At 45.3% G+C, this 17,897-nt stretch overlaps 1 protein-coding gene across 5 annotated transcripts in view; it reads left to right on the top strand.

Annotated features, from left to right (window-relative positions):
• LOC115476154 overlaps positions 1 to 17,897 on the top strand; it is a 184,846-nt gene that overhangs the window by 28,388 nt on the left and 138,561 nt on the right. The window contains exons 1-2 of one of the 5 annotated variants that reach the window (XM_030212360.1): positions 793 to 812; positions 14,118 to 15,301. In XM_030212360.1, coding sequence (XP_030068220.1) covers positions 14,422 to 15,301 — 880 coding nt within the window. In that variant the 5' untranslated portion in view covers positions 793 to 812; positions 14,118 to 14,421. Of the gene's footprint in view, positions 1 to 792; positions 813 to 983; positions 1,003 to 1,171; positions 1,320 to 14,117; positions 15,302 to 17,897 lie in introns of those variants that run through there. The other 4 variants (XM_030212361.1, XM_030212356.1, XM_030212357.1 and 1 more) reach the window with 4 other exon arrangements.

Here is a 17,897-nt window from a genome sequence, read left to right as displayed (position 1 = left end):
TGCCCATGGATTTTGGGGCCTAAATTCACATTTACATTTACTGAACATATATTAGGTTACACTTGCAGATCTTTATCTACCATTTGCTCTCCTCCAGCCCTTTGAAACTATTCTATTCTCCAAAGCACAGCTGAACAGAATTGCCAGTGGAAATACAACATTTCTTTAACTTGTGCCCCATCTGGCTCCATTAGCATATCCATCCACTTTCAATTTTGCTAGCTCCATGTACAGAAAAAGAAAAAAAAGTCTGCAAAAAAGGTAATGTCTTTTTATTGGACCAACTTTGTGTATTTTTGACTAGCTTTTGAAAACAGGTACCTTGCAAACCTTCTCCTCCTTACCACTGAACAAAAGAAAATAGCACATCGAAGTAAAAATGTGATATGTGACACAAAGCAAGGAAATGACTTTTATTCTTTTGTCAAGGTCCCATCCCCCTTCTCCCATGCTGGATGCATGCTTGAGGCCAGGGATTAGTTTCCAAATGTGAATCTGACTGCAAAGATTGGTCTGCATCAAAAGTAGGTTTTCTCAGCATTTGTGTTATAGAATCACACTATTCGGCCATGGACTCACTCTTAATCTCTTTCTTTAACCTATACACACACACATGCTATTACACACTTTCATAGGCGTAGAAACAGAAATAGGATGCTGTATTTTTTTTTTTTTTGTAAATAAATAAACATCTGGAATTGGTTAACCCTGCCAGTTTAGAGAAATTCAGAATACAGGAGGTCTTTGGGGGTGTTGTTTTCCATGGACAAATTCTTAAATTTCCCCTGATGTGAAGGAAAGGCAGAAGAAAAGTAAGCAAACTATGGGGCACTTCTCCAGCAGACAGGACGAAAACTGTGGAGTACAAAGCCGGGGTGGGGGAAGGCGAATTCTCTGATCCCTGCAGGCTGCATGTGCTGGGGGTGGGGTATTGCGAAGCATCCTGCAGCGTGAGGAGGCGGAGGACGAGGAGGAGAAGAGTTAGAGAAGCGATTGCGAAAGGTTAATGCGTGTGGTGGTTATTTCTGTGAATCAAGGATTCTTGGAGCTAATTCTGATCCGTTTCAAGGAGTGAAAAAAAATTCTCCACTCCTTGCAAGATTTTAGCGTTTCCTGTGCGGGTTCAAAGATTTCCCGTCCATCAGGCAGTTAAATGATCAGGAGGAAGGAGAAGCCTGGAGGATGAGAGCAGCTGCGGGGTTGAGGCGGCTTCCACAGAGCAGTGCTGCAGCTTGACTTTCTCTCGCAGGCGCTGGAGGACAAAACAAAAAGCACCTTGAGACGCAAGATTTTCTGATGCGACTTCTCACGGTAACTTTGTATGGAAAGTTTGCTTGCTCTAAAAATGTTTCCTTTTTTGTTTGGCGGGTATTTGAGCCTGAGATCTCTGAGCTTTTGTGCTAGTGTGTTTTTAATTTACTGGTTACAGACGTTTCTAGTTTATTGAAAAAGTGGGAAAAGAGACTTCGGAAGAAAAGGAAGATGCATGTCTTTTTGTTTAACTCCTTCATCTCTGGATATTACTACGACTTAGGGTCCTCTCCTCAGCATGACATACCAGTTCATTTTTGACTGAAAACTCAAATGGGGGGGGGGGGGGTCCTATATATGAAAAAAAATGAAATGGGGATTGACGATGCTGCGGACAGATAAGCTCAGGGTACAGCTCTAGAATCCTTACCGTGCTTCCTCGGGTGCCCCACTGCGCGGTGAGGAGCGGGAGGGATCCGCGGGTGTAGCGTCCCTCCCGCGCAGCGCGCGCAAGGCCTGTTGGCGGGAGGATTTCTCTTTAACGCTGCACGAGCTAGTCGGGGACCACCCCTCCCCCTCCCCTTCTTTTTCAATACGCTGAACATTAATAGCCGTCCAAAGTTTGCATTATTCCAAACTGTGACACAAGCGAGGCCAAAAGTATTCGAGGTGATGATGGCTGTTTTTGTTTTGCTCGGTTTGAAGACGTGACTCACTCTCCTCATCTGTATCTCCTGGCTGAGGCTGGTATAATATACCAGTTGGGACATGTCCGTTTCTTTAAGAAGTGGCAATAACCGTTACGCTCACGTTCGCTGGAAGAGAGATGGATGGCAGGAGCTTGCTCTGAAACCATCCCTCTAGGCTTTTACTCTTTTAACTCGACTTTTCTCTCGCTACATACTGCGAATTGCACTGATGGAAACTGAGCAGCCGAGCGGACCAATTTCTGTAAATAATTTGCTAACTTTTATATGTTGAGCGCTCTTTTCAGTCATTTTCCAGCAACGGGAAATTTGGTGAAATTGTGCACCCAACAGCATAGGAGCCAACTTTTCAAAACCATTGGGGGTGCTGAATGAATGCATACTTGTGCAAGAAGACGCTCAGAGTTAGAGTCAGAAACAAGTAGCGGGCAACAACAGAAGTCCATTTATTTGGCTGGTGGGGATCAGTATCCCTGCCAGCAAAGGTAAAGCAGTTTAGAGATGCCAAGGGTGGCCCATCTCAGAGCTGGAGATTTACCACCACTATTCTGGAGATTGAAGGTCAATGAGTGAGATTTTTCATGTGGGCTCCAGCCATGTCTAAAACCAGTTCTGGCAGACACACATCCAATAACTGACATATACATAATACATCTAAAACTTAATTATTATCTTCTCATTTCCATCTTCCAAAATTCCAGACAGCAGCTGTACAGATCAGCAGGACCCAAATCAGTCCAATACAAGTAAAGTCAGAAACACAGTTTACACCTAATTATTCAACAACCCTTAGGATTCATCTTTGGGTTTAAAAAGCAAAACTATATGCATGTAAGGACTGGATGTCCTTACTATGTAATTATTGGTAGCAATAATACATAGTAACATAGTAGGTGACGGCAGAAAAAGACCTGTACGGTTCATCCGTCTGCCCAACAAGATAACTCATATGCGCTACTTTATATGTATACCTGACCTTGATTTGTATCTACCATTTTCAGGGCACAGACCATAGAAGTCTGCCCAGTACTAGCCCCACCTCCCAACCACTACTACTACTACTACTACTATTTAGCATTTCTATAGCGCTACAAGGCATACGCAGCGCTGCACAAACATAGAAGAAAGCCGGTGCTGCCACCCAATCGCTGCTAAGCTTCTAAGGATCCATAACAGGATTCCTTTATGTTTATCCCACGCATTTTTGAATTCCATTATCGTTTTCATCTCCACCACCTCCCGCGGGAAAGCATTCCAAGTATCCACCACTCTCTCCGTGAAAAAATACTTCCTGACATTTTTCTTGATTCTGCCCCCTTCAACTTCATCTCCTCTAGTTCTACTTCCTTCCTGTCTCTGGAACAGGTTTGTTTGCGGATTAATACCTTTCAAGTATTTGAATGTCTGTATCATATTACCCCTGTTTCTCCTTTCCTCCAGGGTATACATGTTCAGGTCAGCAAGTCTCTCCTCATTCGTTTTGTAACGCAAATCCCAAACCAATAATGAAACAATGATAATTATAGCAAGCAGCCTGAGCCAACAGATTTATTTTCCATTGAACATATTTATTATTTATTTATTTATGACATTTATACCCCACATTTTCCCGTACAATTTAAAATAAAAATAATTACCTTTGTATGAACTTGGTGGCTAATAGTGTTCTAAACTGGACAATGTTGGCACATTTAGACTGACTTCACAGAACTTCTGCATGAGAGAAGCCCTTCACTCATTATTCAATACCTGTCTTTGAAGCAGTAGTAATAAAAAAGGCAAGTGCATTTTTATAATATACCACTGCAATCCACAAAACAAGTTCCCACATGCTATCTTTTTCTTTTGATGTAGACACAGGAAAAAAAGATTTCAACCTAATGTTTTGGGTTTTTTTTTATTGTACTTATAAATAGTAAGTTGGATTGTTAAGTACCTGATTCTCATAACTCTATGGGGTATGTTTACTAAGGTGCATTAGCATTTTTAACGCACTTGAGTAGAGAGGTGTGGTAGCCGTGTTAGTCCACTTTTTTTTTTTAATATCTTGTTTATTGACAACTCAAATTATCCATAACATTAACGAGACAGTGAACATAAGCAATGCACCTTCTATGCTAATACAATCTCAATCTACAGGTCTTTGAGAGTTTTATTCCTTTTTCCCCCCCCCCCTCCCCCCCTTGCCTCCCCCCCCCCCCAGTTCCCCCCTCCCCTCCCTCCCCTCCACCCCACTTCCCTCCCTATTTGCCCTTCAGGAGTTCAAAATTCTACTTCTTGCCACTGATGTCAATGTGTCCCAGTATGGAGACCAGATCTTGCAGTACATGTCTCCCTTTTCTGAAGATAGATCCGCCACAGATTTCCGTTCTATTGAGCACATCTGAATCATTAGCGAACGCCACTGGCTGACCGTGGGACTCTCTGCCGATAGCCATACCTTCAGGATGGCTTTCTTCCCCCATTAAACTAGTTCTTTGCAGGAAGCCCTCGCTCCAGTTGGCGCCTGTCCCTGAATTGAAAAGATGTTAAACAGCTGTCTTGGGGAATGGAGCCATTTAATGTGCCACATTACAGATACGTGTTCTGCTAGCTGCTTCCAAAATCTGTGAATTTTGGGACATGTCCAAAACATATGTCCCAAATGTGCATTAGCCAGCTCACACTTTGGACATGAATCTGTCTCCCTTAGCGTGGCCCTGTAAGCTCTATGCGTGGAGATGTATAGTCGGAGAATGAATTTGTATTGTGTCTCCTGCCAGCTTACGTTCTCTGTTAGTTTGTAATTCCTCTTTAAACAGGATTCCATTTGTTCCTGGGTAACATGAGTTCCCAGTTCCATGCTCCACTGTTGTGCCAGTTTGGTATAGTCCTCTTGTTTAGAGTGTTCTCGTAGATGTGCATGAAAGTATGCCAACGGAATTCGAGATTGGGCATCTAGTCCAAGCATAGCATTGTAGTTTTCCCACGATTCCTTCTTCAAGGCCTGCCTCGGCAGCGATTGCACATAGTGTTTTAGCTGAAAATATGCGAAGGTATCCCCTTTTTCCAGCTTAAACTCTGCACAAAGTTCTGGGAGGGGCTTTATCTCGCCTTGTTCATCAATTACATGGTATACATATCTCATTCCCTTCCCTGCCCATATCTGAAAGGTTCTGGAGGTACTTCCACTGGAAATTCAGGATTACCTCGGATGGGGAGCAGGGGGGAAATACACCGTTAAGACCAAAGTATTTACATAACCATTTCCATGTCAGTCTCAATGGCTGGAATATAGGGGACACTGGGCCCAACCTCAGCTCCCCCCCCCGCCGAAGCATGCAGCCAGCTCGCAAAGTGCCCTCCTCTAAACCATTGTGTTTCTACTTGTGTGCTGGAAAAGAACTGGGTAGACCTGAACCAGTCCGAGAGATGGCGCATTCCACTTGCTACCGAGAGCAAACGTAGATTCAATAGTCCCAACCCCCCTTGTCCCTGGAAGCATTGCTCTCTTTATGGACATGCGTGCTCGTTTACCCTGCCATAAAAAGTGATTAAGTTGTTTCTGCAGCCATCTCTCGTCCCCGGCTCGTAAATACATGGGTATCATCTGGAATGTGTAAACCCAGCTGGAAACAGGATCATATTATAGAGGGCTACCTCCCCATCAATTGATAAAGGAAGGCCCTGCCAGCTGTGTAATGTTCTACCCATTTGTCTTTCAAATGGTTCATATTGGATGAGTAAAGTGCTCTAAATTTATTGGTATGCGCACTCCAAGATAAGTCACCTCCTCCTGCGCCCATTGCAGTGGGAATGGTCCCTGCCACTCTGTCGCCATCTCCACCCTTGAGGGGAGAGCCACCGATTTTTTGGAATTTAAAGTGAAACCGGAGTGAACCCAAACTCATCTATGACTTCCAAGAGCCTAGTTAAAGATTCCTGTGGCCTGGTCAAAGTCAAAAACACGTCATCCGCAAATGCTAGTGCTTTATACCATTTGGCCCGGCAACTGAACCCCAACCACCTCTGGGTCCGCTGCAATCGTACAGAGCAATGGCTCTAGATACAGAAGGAACAGTAGGGTGATAGAGGACAACCCTGTCTTGTGCCCGATTGTATTTCCAGCACTGATGACTTCATACCGTTTACCAACACTCGGGCAGTTGGCGCCTCATAAAGAGTTTTAACTGCTTTTAAGAACCAATCCTCTATGCCCACATGTTCTAACACTTGATATAGGTAGTTCCATCTCACCTTATCAAATGCTTTTTCAGCATCCAGACTCGCGAACAAAAGCGGGGTCTTGCTAAGCTGCATTGTGCAATAGTTAGTAAGACTTTTCGTACGTTTAACACTGATTGTCTGCCTCTCACAAACCCCACTTGATGTTCTTTATCAGAAATTGCATATGTGGTGCCAGACGGTCTGCCAAGATTCTGGCCAATATTTTTAAATCCACATTAATAAGCGAAATTGGCCTATAGGATTCTACCTTATCTTCCGGTTTACCCGGCTTAGGGATCAATGTTATCCATGCCTCATTTTCCCCTGGTGTTAAGTGACCTCTCCCAACCACCGCTTCATAATACTCTATTAATGGCGCGCTAAACTGGCTTGGGAGTAGCTTGTAATACTCTGCCGGGAATCCATCAGGCCCGGAGCAGAGTTCAGTGGCAGGGTCTTAAGCACCTGCTGTATTTCACGGGCCTGCAATGGACCCGAAAGCGCCTCCCGGGCCGCCGATGGCAATCTGGGAAGACCAGAGTCTTCTATGTAGTCCCGTGCTGCCAATTCTTCCTGGTCTCCTTCCCCTGCGTACATTTTTGTAAAATATGAATGGAATGCTTCAACTATCTCCCCCGGCCTGCGTAGTCCAGAGCCCGATGGGGATGTTATTGATGTTATTAACCGGTTTTTGTGTCTGTGAGTGTGCCACCCTAGCTAACAGCTTCCCTGTTTTATTCCCAAAGCGGCAAAAGTGCAGCCTACACGCCAACAAGTGTTTTTTAGTTTGTTCATGGATCAGGGAATTCATGCCACTGTCGTTGCTGTTAGGCCTCCCTATGTTCTCTGGTTGGGTTCTTTAAGAATTTACCTTTTGCCAGCTTTAGCTCCCCTTCAAGATTTATAATACCCGCAGAAAGTTCGTTTTTTCCTAGCGCTCATGTATGCTATAATTTCCCCCCTCATTACAGCTTTTGAAGCTTCCCACAGTACTGTCGGAGACTCACAGGAGGCCGCGTTTAGTTCCAGTAGCTGTCCCATTTTTCCTTTATATGTTTGCCAAATTGTTCCTCACTATATAGATAGGACGGGAATCTCCATGTGTAACCTGACTCCCCGCAGCCTCCCTGCGTCAGATCTATCCATATTAATGAGTGATCTGAGATCGCCAAGGGTCCCAGTTCTGCCTTTTCCACTTTAAAGAATATCGACTGGGCCACTAGAATGTAATCCAGCCTCGACCATGATTGGTGCACTTTAGACTGATGGTAAAGTCTTTCATAGAGGGATTCAGGAGTCGCCAAGAATCCACTAATGTTAGCGCTTTGCAGAGTTCTGGTAAGCTACTACTGACCCCCTGCCTGTGCCCGACCCCAGTCCTATCCAGTTGTGCGTCCATAATGTATTAAAGTCTCCTGCCCATATCCAGGGAGCGTCCGTGTGTTGCATACCTAGCGCTATTAATTTTGGAAGAAGGAGGGGGAAGGGGAGTTAGGACCATATACATTACATAAGTAGTAGCTTTGTCCCTGGATGTTGAGTCTGAGCAGCAGGATCCTCCCCTCCGTGTCTTTGTATATTAGCTTAGCCGAGCACTGGAGGCCCTTTTTTATCAAAATTGCCACCCCACTCCGCTTAGTCTCTGCTGAAGCATAGTGACACTCCCCTACCCATTGTTGTTTCAGCTTTTCATGTTCCCCATCTGTCAATTTAGTCTCTTGAATGCAGGCTATGCCAGCTTTATGATGCTTAAGATGCCCTAATATCTTTGATCTCTTTATTGGGGATGTTATACCTGACACATTCCAGGAGATTATGCGAGTAGTGTATTTATGTGTCAGTATTACCTATTGTCCCAATCCAAGTGTGCACCTGCATATAATTCCCCGGGAGCCCAGCCCTTCTCCCTAGGGATCTTTGTCCTCCTACGGTCTCCATATCTTCCCATTCTCTCTCTATGACGGTCCCTTTCTGTGGCTCCTGAAGGTCCCCTATCTCCCCCCCTCCCTCTACTCCCCTCTTTTCACTCCCCCTACCCATCCCTCTCCTTCCCTCCCCCTTCTTATCCCTTCCCCTTGCCCAAATACCAGAGCCCTCTCCCACCCAAAGTGAGGTTGGCTGGTAGGGGTCAATACACCAAGCGCCCTGGGGAGCCCCATCCACTACTTCAAACTTTAACAGTAAACACTAATATACCTTCATGCCATGAGACTATTGTCCAGTAATCATCCAGGCCTCAGTCTTTGGCCTGCTCGTTCTGTCAATTTATGGTTCAGGTGGTTCCAAGCTGTTTGTCCATGTCTCTGCCGCTGCTGCCTCCATGAATACCTGCCATCTATTGTTATATTGTACCCGCAGCGTAGCTGGGTATTGTAGGGTGAAGCGGATTTTCTTCTCACCAGTTGAGAACAAATTTTTGAAAACTTGCGTCGCTTGGTTGCCAAGTCGCGGAGTAGTCTTGGAAGATCCGAATTGGCTTCCCCTCAAATCGAGCGTCTTCTCTATTGGTCTTATAAGCTGCAACAGTTGGGCTTTCTGCGAATACTTGTGGAACTTTGCAATTATCACCCTCGCCTTTCCGCATTCGGTCTCGCTGGTCCCACTCTATGTACTCTGTCCATGCAGATTTTCCCACTGCTAGCCACCTCCGGATAGCGTGCCACAACCATGTCTCCAGTGTGGCTGCTAGTGTTGCCTCCGGGACCGATTCGGGAAGCCCACGAACCGCAAGTTCTCGCGCCTTGCTCTATTCTCCAGGTCCTCCAGCTTTCCATGCTGAGACTGGACCAGTGCTTCGAGGCGCTCTATTTTCTCATTTTGGGCCTGTATCGTGTCTTCAGTGTCCGAGACCCTAACCTCCAACTCGCCTGTACGGCGCTGCAACTCCGCTGTGTTCTGTGCGATTCCCGCTATTTGTTCCGAGAGTTGCTGGAAACGCGAGTCCAGCGCATTGACTACTGCCTCTGTTATTTCGGCCAGGAACTCCGCAGAGGCTGTTCGAGGCGGCGAGCTGGGCGCCATTTTGTCCTCGCTGGCTTTGGCGCGGTCTGCTCCTTTTCGCGACACTTTTACCGACTTTCGGGTCGTTGGGGCAGACAAATACTTGTCCATACGAGACTGCACACTTTCGCCCCTTTTTCTCTCCGCAGATAGTATCGGGTTTCAAGCCTCACGGGCGTTAAAGTGGATCGGGTTCCCTCCGCGAGCTAACCTGCGTCCGCTGTCGTTCACAGCATCACGTGACCCCCCGTGTTAGTCCACTTTTAAAGGTAATCAATAGAAATAAAACATGGAAAAGAAAATAAGATGATACCTTTTTTATTGGACATAACTTAATACATTTCTTGATTAGCTTTCGAAGTTGCCCTTCTTCGTCAGATCAGAAATAAGCAAATGTTGGTAGATGACAGTATATATAAGTGAAACATCAAAGCATTTCAGTGACAGTCTTAACAGGATGGGGGTGGATAGGTGAGACCAGGAGATATGCATGGGAACATCAAAGCATTTCAGTGACAGTTTAACAGGATGGGGTGGATAGGTGAGATATGCATGCAGACAGGAGGGTGACAAACAGAGCAGTACAACTTTATGGTTTATAATGGGCTAGAAAACCCAGATCTTTGTTAAGTCCTGTCTGGTGGGTGTCAAAATATTTAATCATTCTGACTTCAAAGGTCTTACGTTCCTGTATTGTTTTAAAGTTACCTTTCAGGATTCTTACTATGAAATCACTGGTACAGTGTTCTGGTTTTGTAAAGTGCTGCCCCACAATCGTGGCATCCTGGCTGGCACTGACATTTTCATGTGATGTTTATGTAAATTAAATCTTGTCTTTAGCATCTGGCTTGTTTCTCCAATATAGCATCCTTTGTCACATTTTTACACTGAATGATGTATACCACATTGGAAGATGAGCATGTAAAGGATTCCTTTATGTTGAATATTTTTCCTTTGTGAATGACTGTGGGGTCCTATGAAATGTTTTGGCATAGCTTGCAGCTGGATATATTGCAAGGATGTGTGCCATTCTCTTCTTTTTGAGTCTGTGTTGGGAGCTTACTTCTGATTAGCTTGTGTTTTAAGTTGGGTGGCAGTCGGAAAGCCAGCACTGGTGGGGATGGGAATATCTCTTTCAGTAATTCATCCTCCTGGAGTAGAGGCTGAAGATCTTTTATGATTTTTCTTAATTTTCCAGCTCTGGGTTGTATGTCACTATAAGGGGGATTCTGTCTGTGGCTTTTTTTTTTCTTTGTACTGTAGCAGATTTTCCCTGGGTGTTTTGAGGGAGGAGGCAATATTCTTGGAGATTATTTTGGGGTTGTATCCTTTCTGTTCGAAGGATGCAGTCATTTAGAGGGTCTATCCTCAGCACAGCTCAGGTCTGCCTGCACCTGCCACTTGTGCTCTAAACTAGCACCCTTCTCCCACCGACTGGGTCCCAACCGCCTCTGTGCGAGTCCCCCACTCTCAAAGTATTCTCAGTGATTTCTAGGTTATTGGGGGCCACGCTCCAAGTGGTCCCCCAGTTCACAGAAAGCACTTACAGACCCAACGCACAAACCACCAGGAACAACGTCTTTTAAAAATATCAGGCCACATAACTGCAGATTACTTCCTCTCTGTGTTAAACTAAAGAAAAACAGTCATTTCTCTGTAAGAGCTTTAAACATAAACATGCACCACCTGCTGGCCAAACTAGAGAAATACACTTTATGAAATATAATTCATATGCTGGAAAATTTACCATTTCGCCACAAGAATAGAATAACTTCTACCCTCAAAAAAAATTCAAGATCAACGATTCACTTGCTATCCTTAGCACTGAGGCTAATTTTCAAACAGCTAGACAGCACTAGCCTAAGAAGTCAGCTTTTATATTATTTTTATGCATTGCTGAGGCATATGTAGAGAAGATAGTTTAAACCAGGACAACAGATCAAGTCATGGAGGCATATAATCTGAAACATAACTAAAACTGCTGCAGTTTAAGTATGACGTTCAATAAAATGCCACAAGTACTTAAATATTTAAAGTGGGGTGGGGGAAGCAGCATGCCTCCAAGCTAAAAAGAGAAGGGCTTTACAAATCTCTGATCCCTCACCATGCACTATAAGTGGGGTTATATTCAAAGGCGTAAGCGAAGGCTGGAAAGAGACTAAAGTAAAAGACCGACCGATAAAAGATCGCCGTCAGCTGGGCAAGGTGGCAGAGAGCTACCCTAGGTCAGAGGAGTGAATATTGCCCAAAACGTTGCACACACTGCAAGAAAATAGTTTTCAAAATTAGCACAATTTGGCGGGAAAACTGCCCAGCTGGCAACACTGGTCCAAATTAAACCTAAGTCTTCTAAGTCTGTGTTTCCTGTCCAGTCCTGGAATACTCCCTTGCCAGTCAGGTTTTCAGGATAGCCACAATGAATATGCATGAACTTGATTTTTATACACTTGACTCCATTATATGCAAATCTCTTTCATGCATGTTCATTGTGGATATCCTGAAAACCTAACTGGCAAGGGGTACTCCAGGACAGGACTTAGGAACACTAATCTAAGTGATCTTGCTCTTCCTCTGCATCCTTATCTTCATCATCCACCTCATCCACCTCAGAAGTAGAGTTAAAGCATACTGGGGCTGATGCAGAAATCCATGCAATGAAGCATTTACACCTATGGCTTGCTGTGTAGCTTCTACTACAAAATTAACTTTAAAAAAAACCCGCAGCAAAGCAGTGAGCATATAAATTACTGTTGGCATTAAACATTCAGCAATAATCTGCAACTCATTGCTAAAATGTCCTTCCTGTTAGAGTGTAAGTCAATTACCACTCATGCACTGACAGGAAGGGGGACATAAAAATGTCATTGGTGGTCTGCATCAGCCCTATTCTAGATATTGTAGTTTAGTGGTCTCCATCCCTGGTATTCTGGCAGCCCAACATAACCCAATCCCTCTGCCCCTGCCAAAAATCCCCTGGTGTCTAGCAGCAATCCCCACCATCACACACACACACACACACTGGCATAACCATGCTCTCCCTGGGTCCTCAACAAGTGTCAACACCATAATTCCCCACACCCCAAATCCCTGTTGACACCCTGATCTCCCCCCCCCCCCCCCCCCAAAAAAAAAATAATTATCCCTGGTATAATCCACCTGAAAAATATCTTTGATGTCTAGGGCACCCACAACCTGGCCCAACCCTACCCCTCTAAAAAATATCCCAGGTGTCTAGGGCATCCTCATGGTCTCCCAGAGCCTCCCCCTACACACCCACACACATGCCTTCAAAAAGGCAGAAGCCATGTCCACTCACTCCTACCTCTGCACTACCATCTTAAAATATGGTGGCACCTGTCCACGTGTGGTGTAACCTGAGATGTACTGAGTGGGATCAGTCTGTTTAAGGGAAAAATTCTGTTATTTGGCAGACATCCTGCTTGGTGCATCCCAGGATGCACTGTGCGAAGACAGGAACCACCTTTTCAACATGGTAGCACAGAGGCAGGAGCAAACAGACATTGCTTATGCTTCTTTGAAGGTATGCATTGGGGGTGTGAGGGGTGCCCTAGACTCCAAGGATATTTTTTAATGGCAGGGCAGGAGGTTCAGGTTGGGGAGAAGGAGAGGGTGCATTAGATACCAGCGATATTTAGGGGGGGTCAGAGGGGGTGGGGGTAGGATTGGGTGCCAACAGGATCAGGGGTAGGTGGTCATCTCAGGTGGAGTGTGAGGGGATCAGGGTGCTGACATTTCTTTGAGAGGTCTGGGGGCTATTAGTTTTTTTTGCCCTGATGCAGAGGGCAAGCCAACCATTTTATGCAACCTCAGTCCTGGCACTAAAAGTCTTGCACACTCACCTTAAAATCTCTCTGCATTGGTGTAGAATAATCTGATTTGAATAGGCCATGAGCCAGTGTCTACTGTGCAAGCTCACTCCCACATTGAGCCCATTTCTGCATCATGTGGCCAGTAACTCTCATCCATACCAGGCATTAACCCTGCACCCATGATAGTTCTCTGCATCGGCCCCACTGTCCCTGTAGCACATGTGCCTGATAATAATAATAGTATTTCCAAGTTACAGGAGAGGGTATCAAAGTCATCAAGGGCCCTATGTATGAAAGAGTGAAGTGACTTTGCAAAAATGCATCTCCTATGAAACAATGCAAAACATACTCTTTGTTTCATGCAAAATGCATTTGCAAAAAGGTCATAGCCTGCACATTTTCCTCCGGATTCTTTCAGGCACAGGCAGCTCCTTGTGACTCTGGGCAAGTCACTTAACCCTCCATTGCCCCAGGTACAAATAAGTACCTGTATACAATATGTAAGCTGCATTGAGCCTGCCATGAGTGGGAAAGCGCGGGGTACAAATGTAACAAAAAAAATGACACACAAAATTGTGCATGATCCTGAGATCCACGCATAAATAAATTAGTTCAATAATAGGCTATTAACAATCAATTGACATCAGTTGGCTCTAATTTGGATTTGTGCGCATATCTGCACGGAAATCTATAAAGATCCATACCCAAATCCTCTCACGCACAGCCCAAATGTTGGAGGGGCATGGGTGAGTCAGTGGCATTACAAAGAATTATATGCAGGGTTGTAGAATTTGGGGGGCTCTATGCCCAAGTTGCATGCCAGGGTTTATACCAGGTTTCAGTTGGTGTAAGTCCTCATGCCCAAACAGGCATCAGAATACATGCTCAGCACTATTCTATAAAGAACGCCTAGCCTGGGGCACCCTTTAAAGAACAATGCTGAGCGCAGATTTTTTTCCATCAACTACTTTTCTGTGCTATTTACTGAATCTGACCCTTTATGCTTTGTTTCATGTGAAAAGGGTCCATTGGCCTGAATTAGAGGCCTTCCTTGACTATAGGGAGGGAGAGAGTGAAATTGGTGCTTGAATATCAATACATGTTTTTCTTTTTTCTTTTTCAGGTGAGGCTGTCCTCTGTCTAGAGTAAGAAAGTGTACGTTTATGGATCATTAGATCCTTTTCCTCTTTTCTTAGCCCATGAAATCCTCAGGGAACTGTTTTTATTCCATTACCCCACCCCTCATCTTTCTGAATCACTGATAGATATATTTTATCCTTGTCATCTTTGAGCAACAATTGATACTGTTTCTACCAGTCTGCTTGGAAGAACTTCCGTCCGTTGTGGGTTTTGTTGTTTTTTTTTATATATATATATTTTATTTTTTTATTAGAACTGAAATGTTTCTGTAGGATGCCAAAGAGATAATGGTCTTCACAATGGAAGACATCAAGCTATTGACTATCATATTGCTTCTATGGGCTTTGCTGTCTGAGGCAGCATCTCAGAACCTGATCAAGAACTCCAAGGAACATAAGATGGAACACCAGCTGCTGATCAATGAGGTGAATGCAGATAATCCAGGACTGGATACCTCAGAATTTGTGGAACTCTATCACACTAGTGGTCAAAATGTTACCTTGGATGGCTACTCTTTGGTCTTTTATAATGGCAAAGTCAATACAGCCTACAAAGTGCTAAACCTTAGTGGACACATGACTAATGAGAAAGGATTCTTTCTTATTGGGTCATCCACTCTAAATCCACTTCCTTCTATAATTTTGCCATCAAACACTATCCAAAATGGACCTGATGCCATTGCTCTATACTTTGGAAAAAGCACCTACCGTGAGAACATGAGGGTGACCAGTGATGGGCTGGTGGATGCTCTTGTCCATAAATCAAAAGAGACTGACAAAGCTGATGTCTTACTTACCATGCTGACACCTGGCAGGGATGCCTTCCTAGAGGATCCATTATTCAGGACTACTGATGAGTCCATAGAAAGATGTCTTGGGACAAACTCTCAGTGGACCTTCCAAGTGGCCACGCCATCTCCTGGGAGAGAGAATCATTGTGGCTCTGAGTCCCACTTAACAGTGGTGATCAGTGAGGTCAGCACTGTATCTTCTCCAGCCGCATTTGAATTTGTGGAACTTCAAGGGTTCCCTTCCACTAGTATAGAGAACTTAGTTCTAGTGTTGATAGATGGCCAGACAAAAAAGGTGTATTTCTCCATGGACATTTATGGCAAGACTTCTCCTGATGGTTTGTTTTTGATTGGACCAGCACAGTCCAAAATTCCAGGTAAGATATGTGATCTGCTTTCGAATAAGTAAGTAAGGAGGGAGAGATGGTCAGATGGACAAGGGATTTTTGTTAATTTGGTTTTCTTGGCCAATAAATTGAAAAAGAAGAAAGGAGAATTAGTATCGCATAGTAACATAGTAATGACGGCAGATAAAGATCTGAATGGTCATCCAGTCTGCACAAAAAGATAAACTCATTTTACATGGTATGTGATACTTTATATGTATACCTGAGTTTGATTTGTCCTTGCCATTCTCAGGGCACAGACCGTAGAAGTCTGCCATGCACTGTTCTTGTACTAAAAGTTCTGAAGCTAATGTCGAAGCCCCTTAAATTTACACTCCAGCCCATCCATATCTATTCAGTTACGATCAGAGAGTAGACTATAGAAGTCTATCCAGCAATGGTTTTGCTTCCCAATTACTGGCGTTGCCACCCAATGTCCACTAAGTTTCCATAGATCCATTCCTTTGTGTTTATCTCACGCATGTTTGAATTCCATTACCGTTTTCATCTCCACCATGTGCCGGGGGAGGATGTTCCACGTATCTACCACCCTTTCCGTGAAAAAATACTGACATTACCCCTGAGTCTGCCCCCCCTTCAACCTCAATTCATGTCCTCTAGTTCTACCACCTTCCCGTCTCTAGAAAAGGTTTGTTTGCGGATTAATACCTTTCAAATATTTGAAAGGTATTAATATCATGTCACCCCTGTTTCTCCTTTCCCCCAAGGTATACATGTTCAGGTTGGCATACATGTTCTAGGTTAGTTCCCACCTGGATAGTTCCCACCAGACAGTTCCCACCCACCAGTTCCCATCTGGACAATTCCCACTGAACCAATCCCCACCCATAACCTCAGAAGTACAAAGCACACTAGGACAAGTAACCTCCTTCCCTTTTCTCTTCCAGGTCATTTTTTTTGGGGGGGGGGCAGGACCCCCTCACACCTCTCACAACATTATCTATTACACATCCCTTTCCCCTTCCAGACATGCAGCTCCTGTGGGGGGTTAATGCCCCTCCACACCCCCAAACTAGGTTTCAACCTAATTCATGTTTAATCCAGGATGTGAATGTCATAAATAAGTAAATAGATAAATACAAACTTCGGTTCATGTGAGACTAGGTTTCAACTTAATTCAGTCCCTCAAAATAACACACTGATTAAGATTTATAATAAATTACTACTCTACCCATGCCCCCAAACCCCCCAAATCTAGGTTTCAACCTAATACATGTTTAATCCGAGATCTAAATGTCATAAATACATAAATAAATAGATAAATACAAATTCTCCGAGGACAAGCAGGCTGCTTGTTCTCACTGATGGGTGATGTCCATGGCAGCCCCTCCAGTCGGAAAACTTCACTAGCAAAGGCCTTTGCTAGCTCTCGCGCGCCCATGCGCACCGCGCATGCGCGGCCGTCTTCCCGCCCGAACCGGCTCGTGTTCGTCAGTCTTCTTTTGTCCGCGCTCGGGACGGTCGTGTTTTGCGCCGTTTCGTGCCCCTCAAAGTTGACCCTCATGCGTCTTTGCTTCGTCGCCTTTACGACGATCTTTGTAAAAAAAAAAAAGAGACCTTTCGGTCTTTGTCCCTTCCCGTGTGTCCAGTTTGTTTCCCCGGGGTAAGTTCCTTTCGCTTTTGGGGTAGGCCTTTTTCGTGGGCCATCGGTACGGTTTTTCCTCTCTCCCTGTTTTTGGTGCCCTTCTCGCCATTACGAATTTTGATTTCGCTGGCGTGATTTTTCCGCCCATGTCCTATCGAAGTCTCCCATCGGCTTCAAGAAGTGCACCCAGTGCGCCCGTGTAATCTCGCTCACTGATAGGCACGCTTCGTGTCTGGGGGCATGGGCACCGCCCGCAGGCCTGTAGTCTTGTGCTCTTTTACAGAAGAACGACTCAGGTAGCGAGATTGGCCCAGTGGAACGTGTGTTCTCGGGCTCTTCGTCACAAACAGCACCGGAGGCATCGAGTGCATCGACAGTCGACAGCATCGAAGTACTTCGACCTCAGCATCGACGCATCGGGGATGTTTCGACCCATCTGCATCGTCGGTATCGAGACAATCGGAAGGCTGCGTCGGCGTCGGGTGGTACCGGGGACCTTCGCGTTGCTGATGTCGTCAGACGGTGGGATGCTATCGACTGGAGTGCAGGTGAGGCTGTCCATTCCCTGCTGGTGGCAGTGAGCCTTCGGGTGGGTCTCCTCCTGCCCTGAGGGCTCTGCGGTACAGCCCCCCCGAGACCGACCTTCTTCGGCTCTCGGCCACGAGGAAGCGACGGTTGGATTCTACGTCCTCCTCGTCGGTACCGGGAAGCTCCGTGACATGCTTCGTTTGAAGAAATCAAAGAAGCATCGGCACCGGTCTCCTTCCCGCATCGCTACCGAGAGCCTGGGTCGCTGAGGGAGTCGGCACCCAGTAGGCAATCGGCACCGGGAGGATCGCTCACCCTCTGTTCAGGAGGTGTCGATGCGCTCCACATTGGACAGCCCGGAACCGCCTCCACGGCCGGAAACAGACTCCTGACCTCGACGCCTGCATCGGCTTCAATGTCTTTCTACTACAGCCGCTCTGACAGAGTCTCCGG

The sequence above is a fragment of the Microcaecilia unicolor genome, chromosome 8 (assembly GCF_901765095.1).
Source record: "Microcaecilia unicolor chromosome 8, aMicUni1.1, whole genome shotgun sequence".
NCBI classification, from domain to species: domain Eukaryota; kingdom Metazoa; phylum Chordata; class Amphibia; order Gymnophiona; family Siphonopidae; genus Microcaecilia; species Microcaecilia unicolor.
Note: the sequence above shows the minus strand (reverse complement) of the source record. Positions and strands in the feature narration are given on the sequence as shown.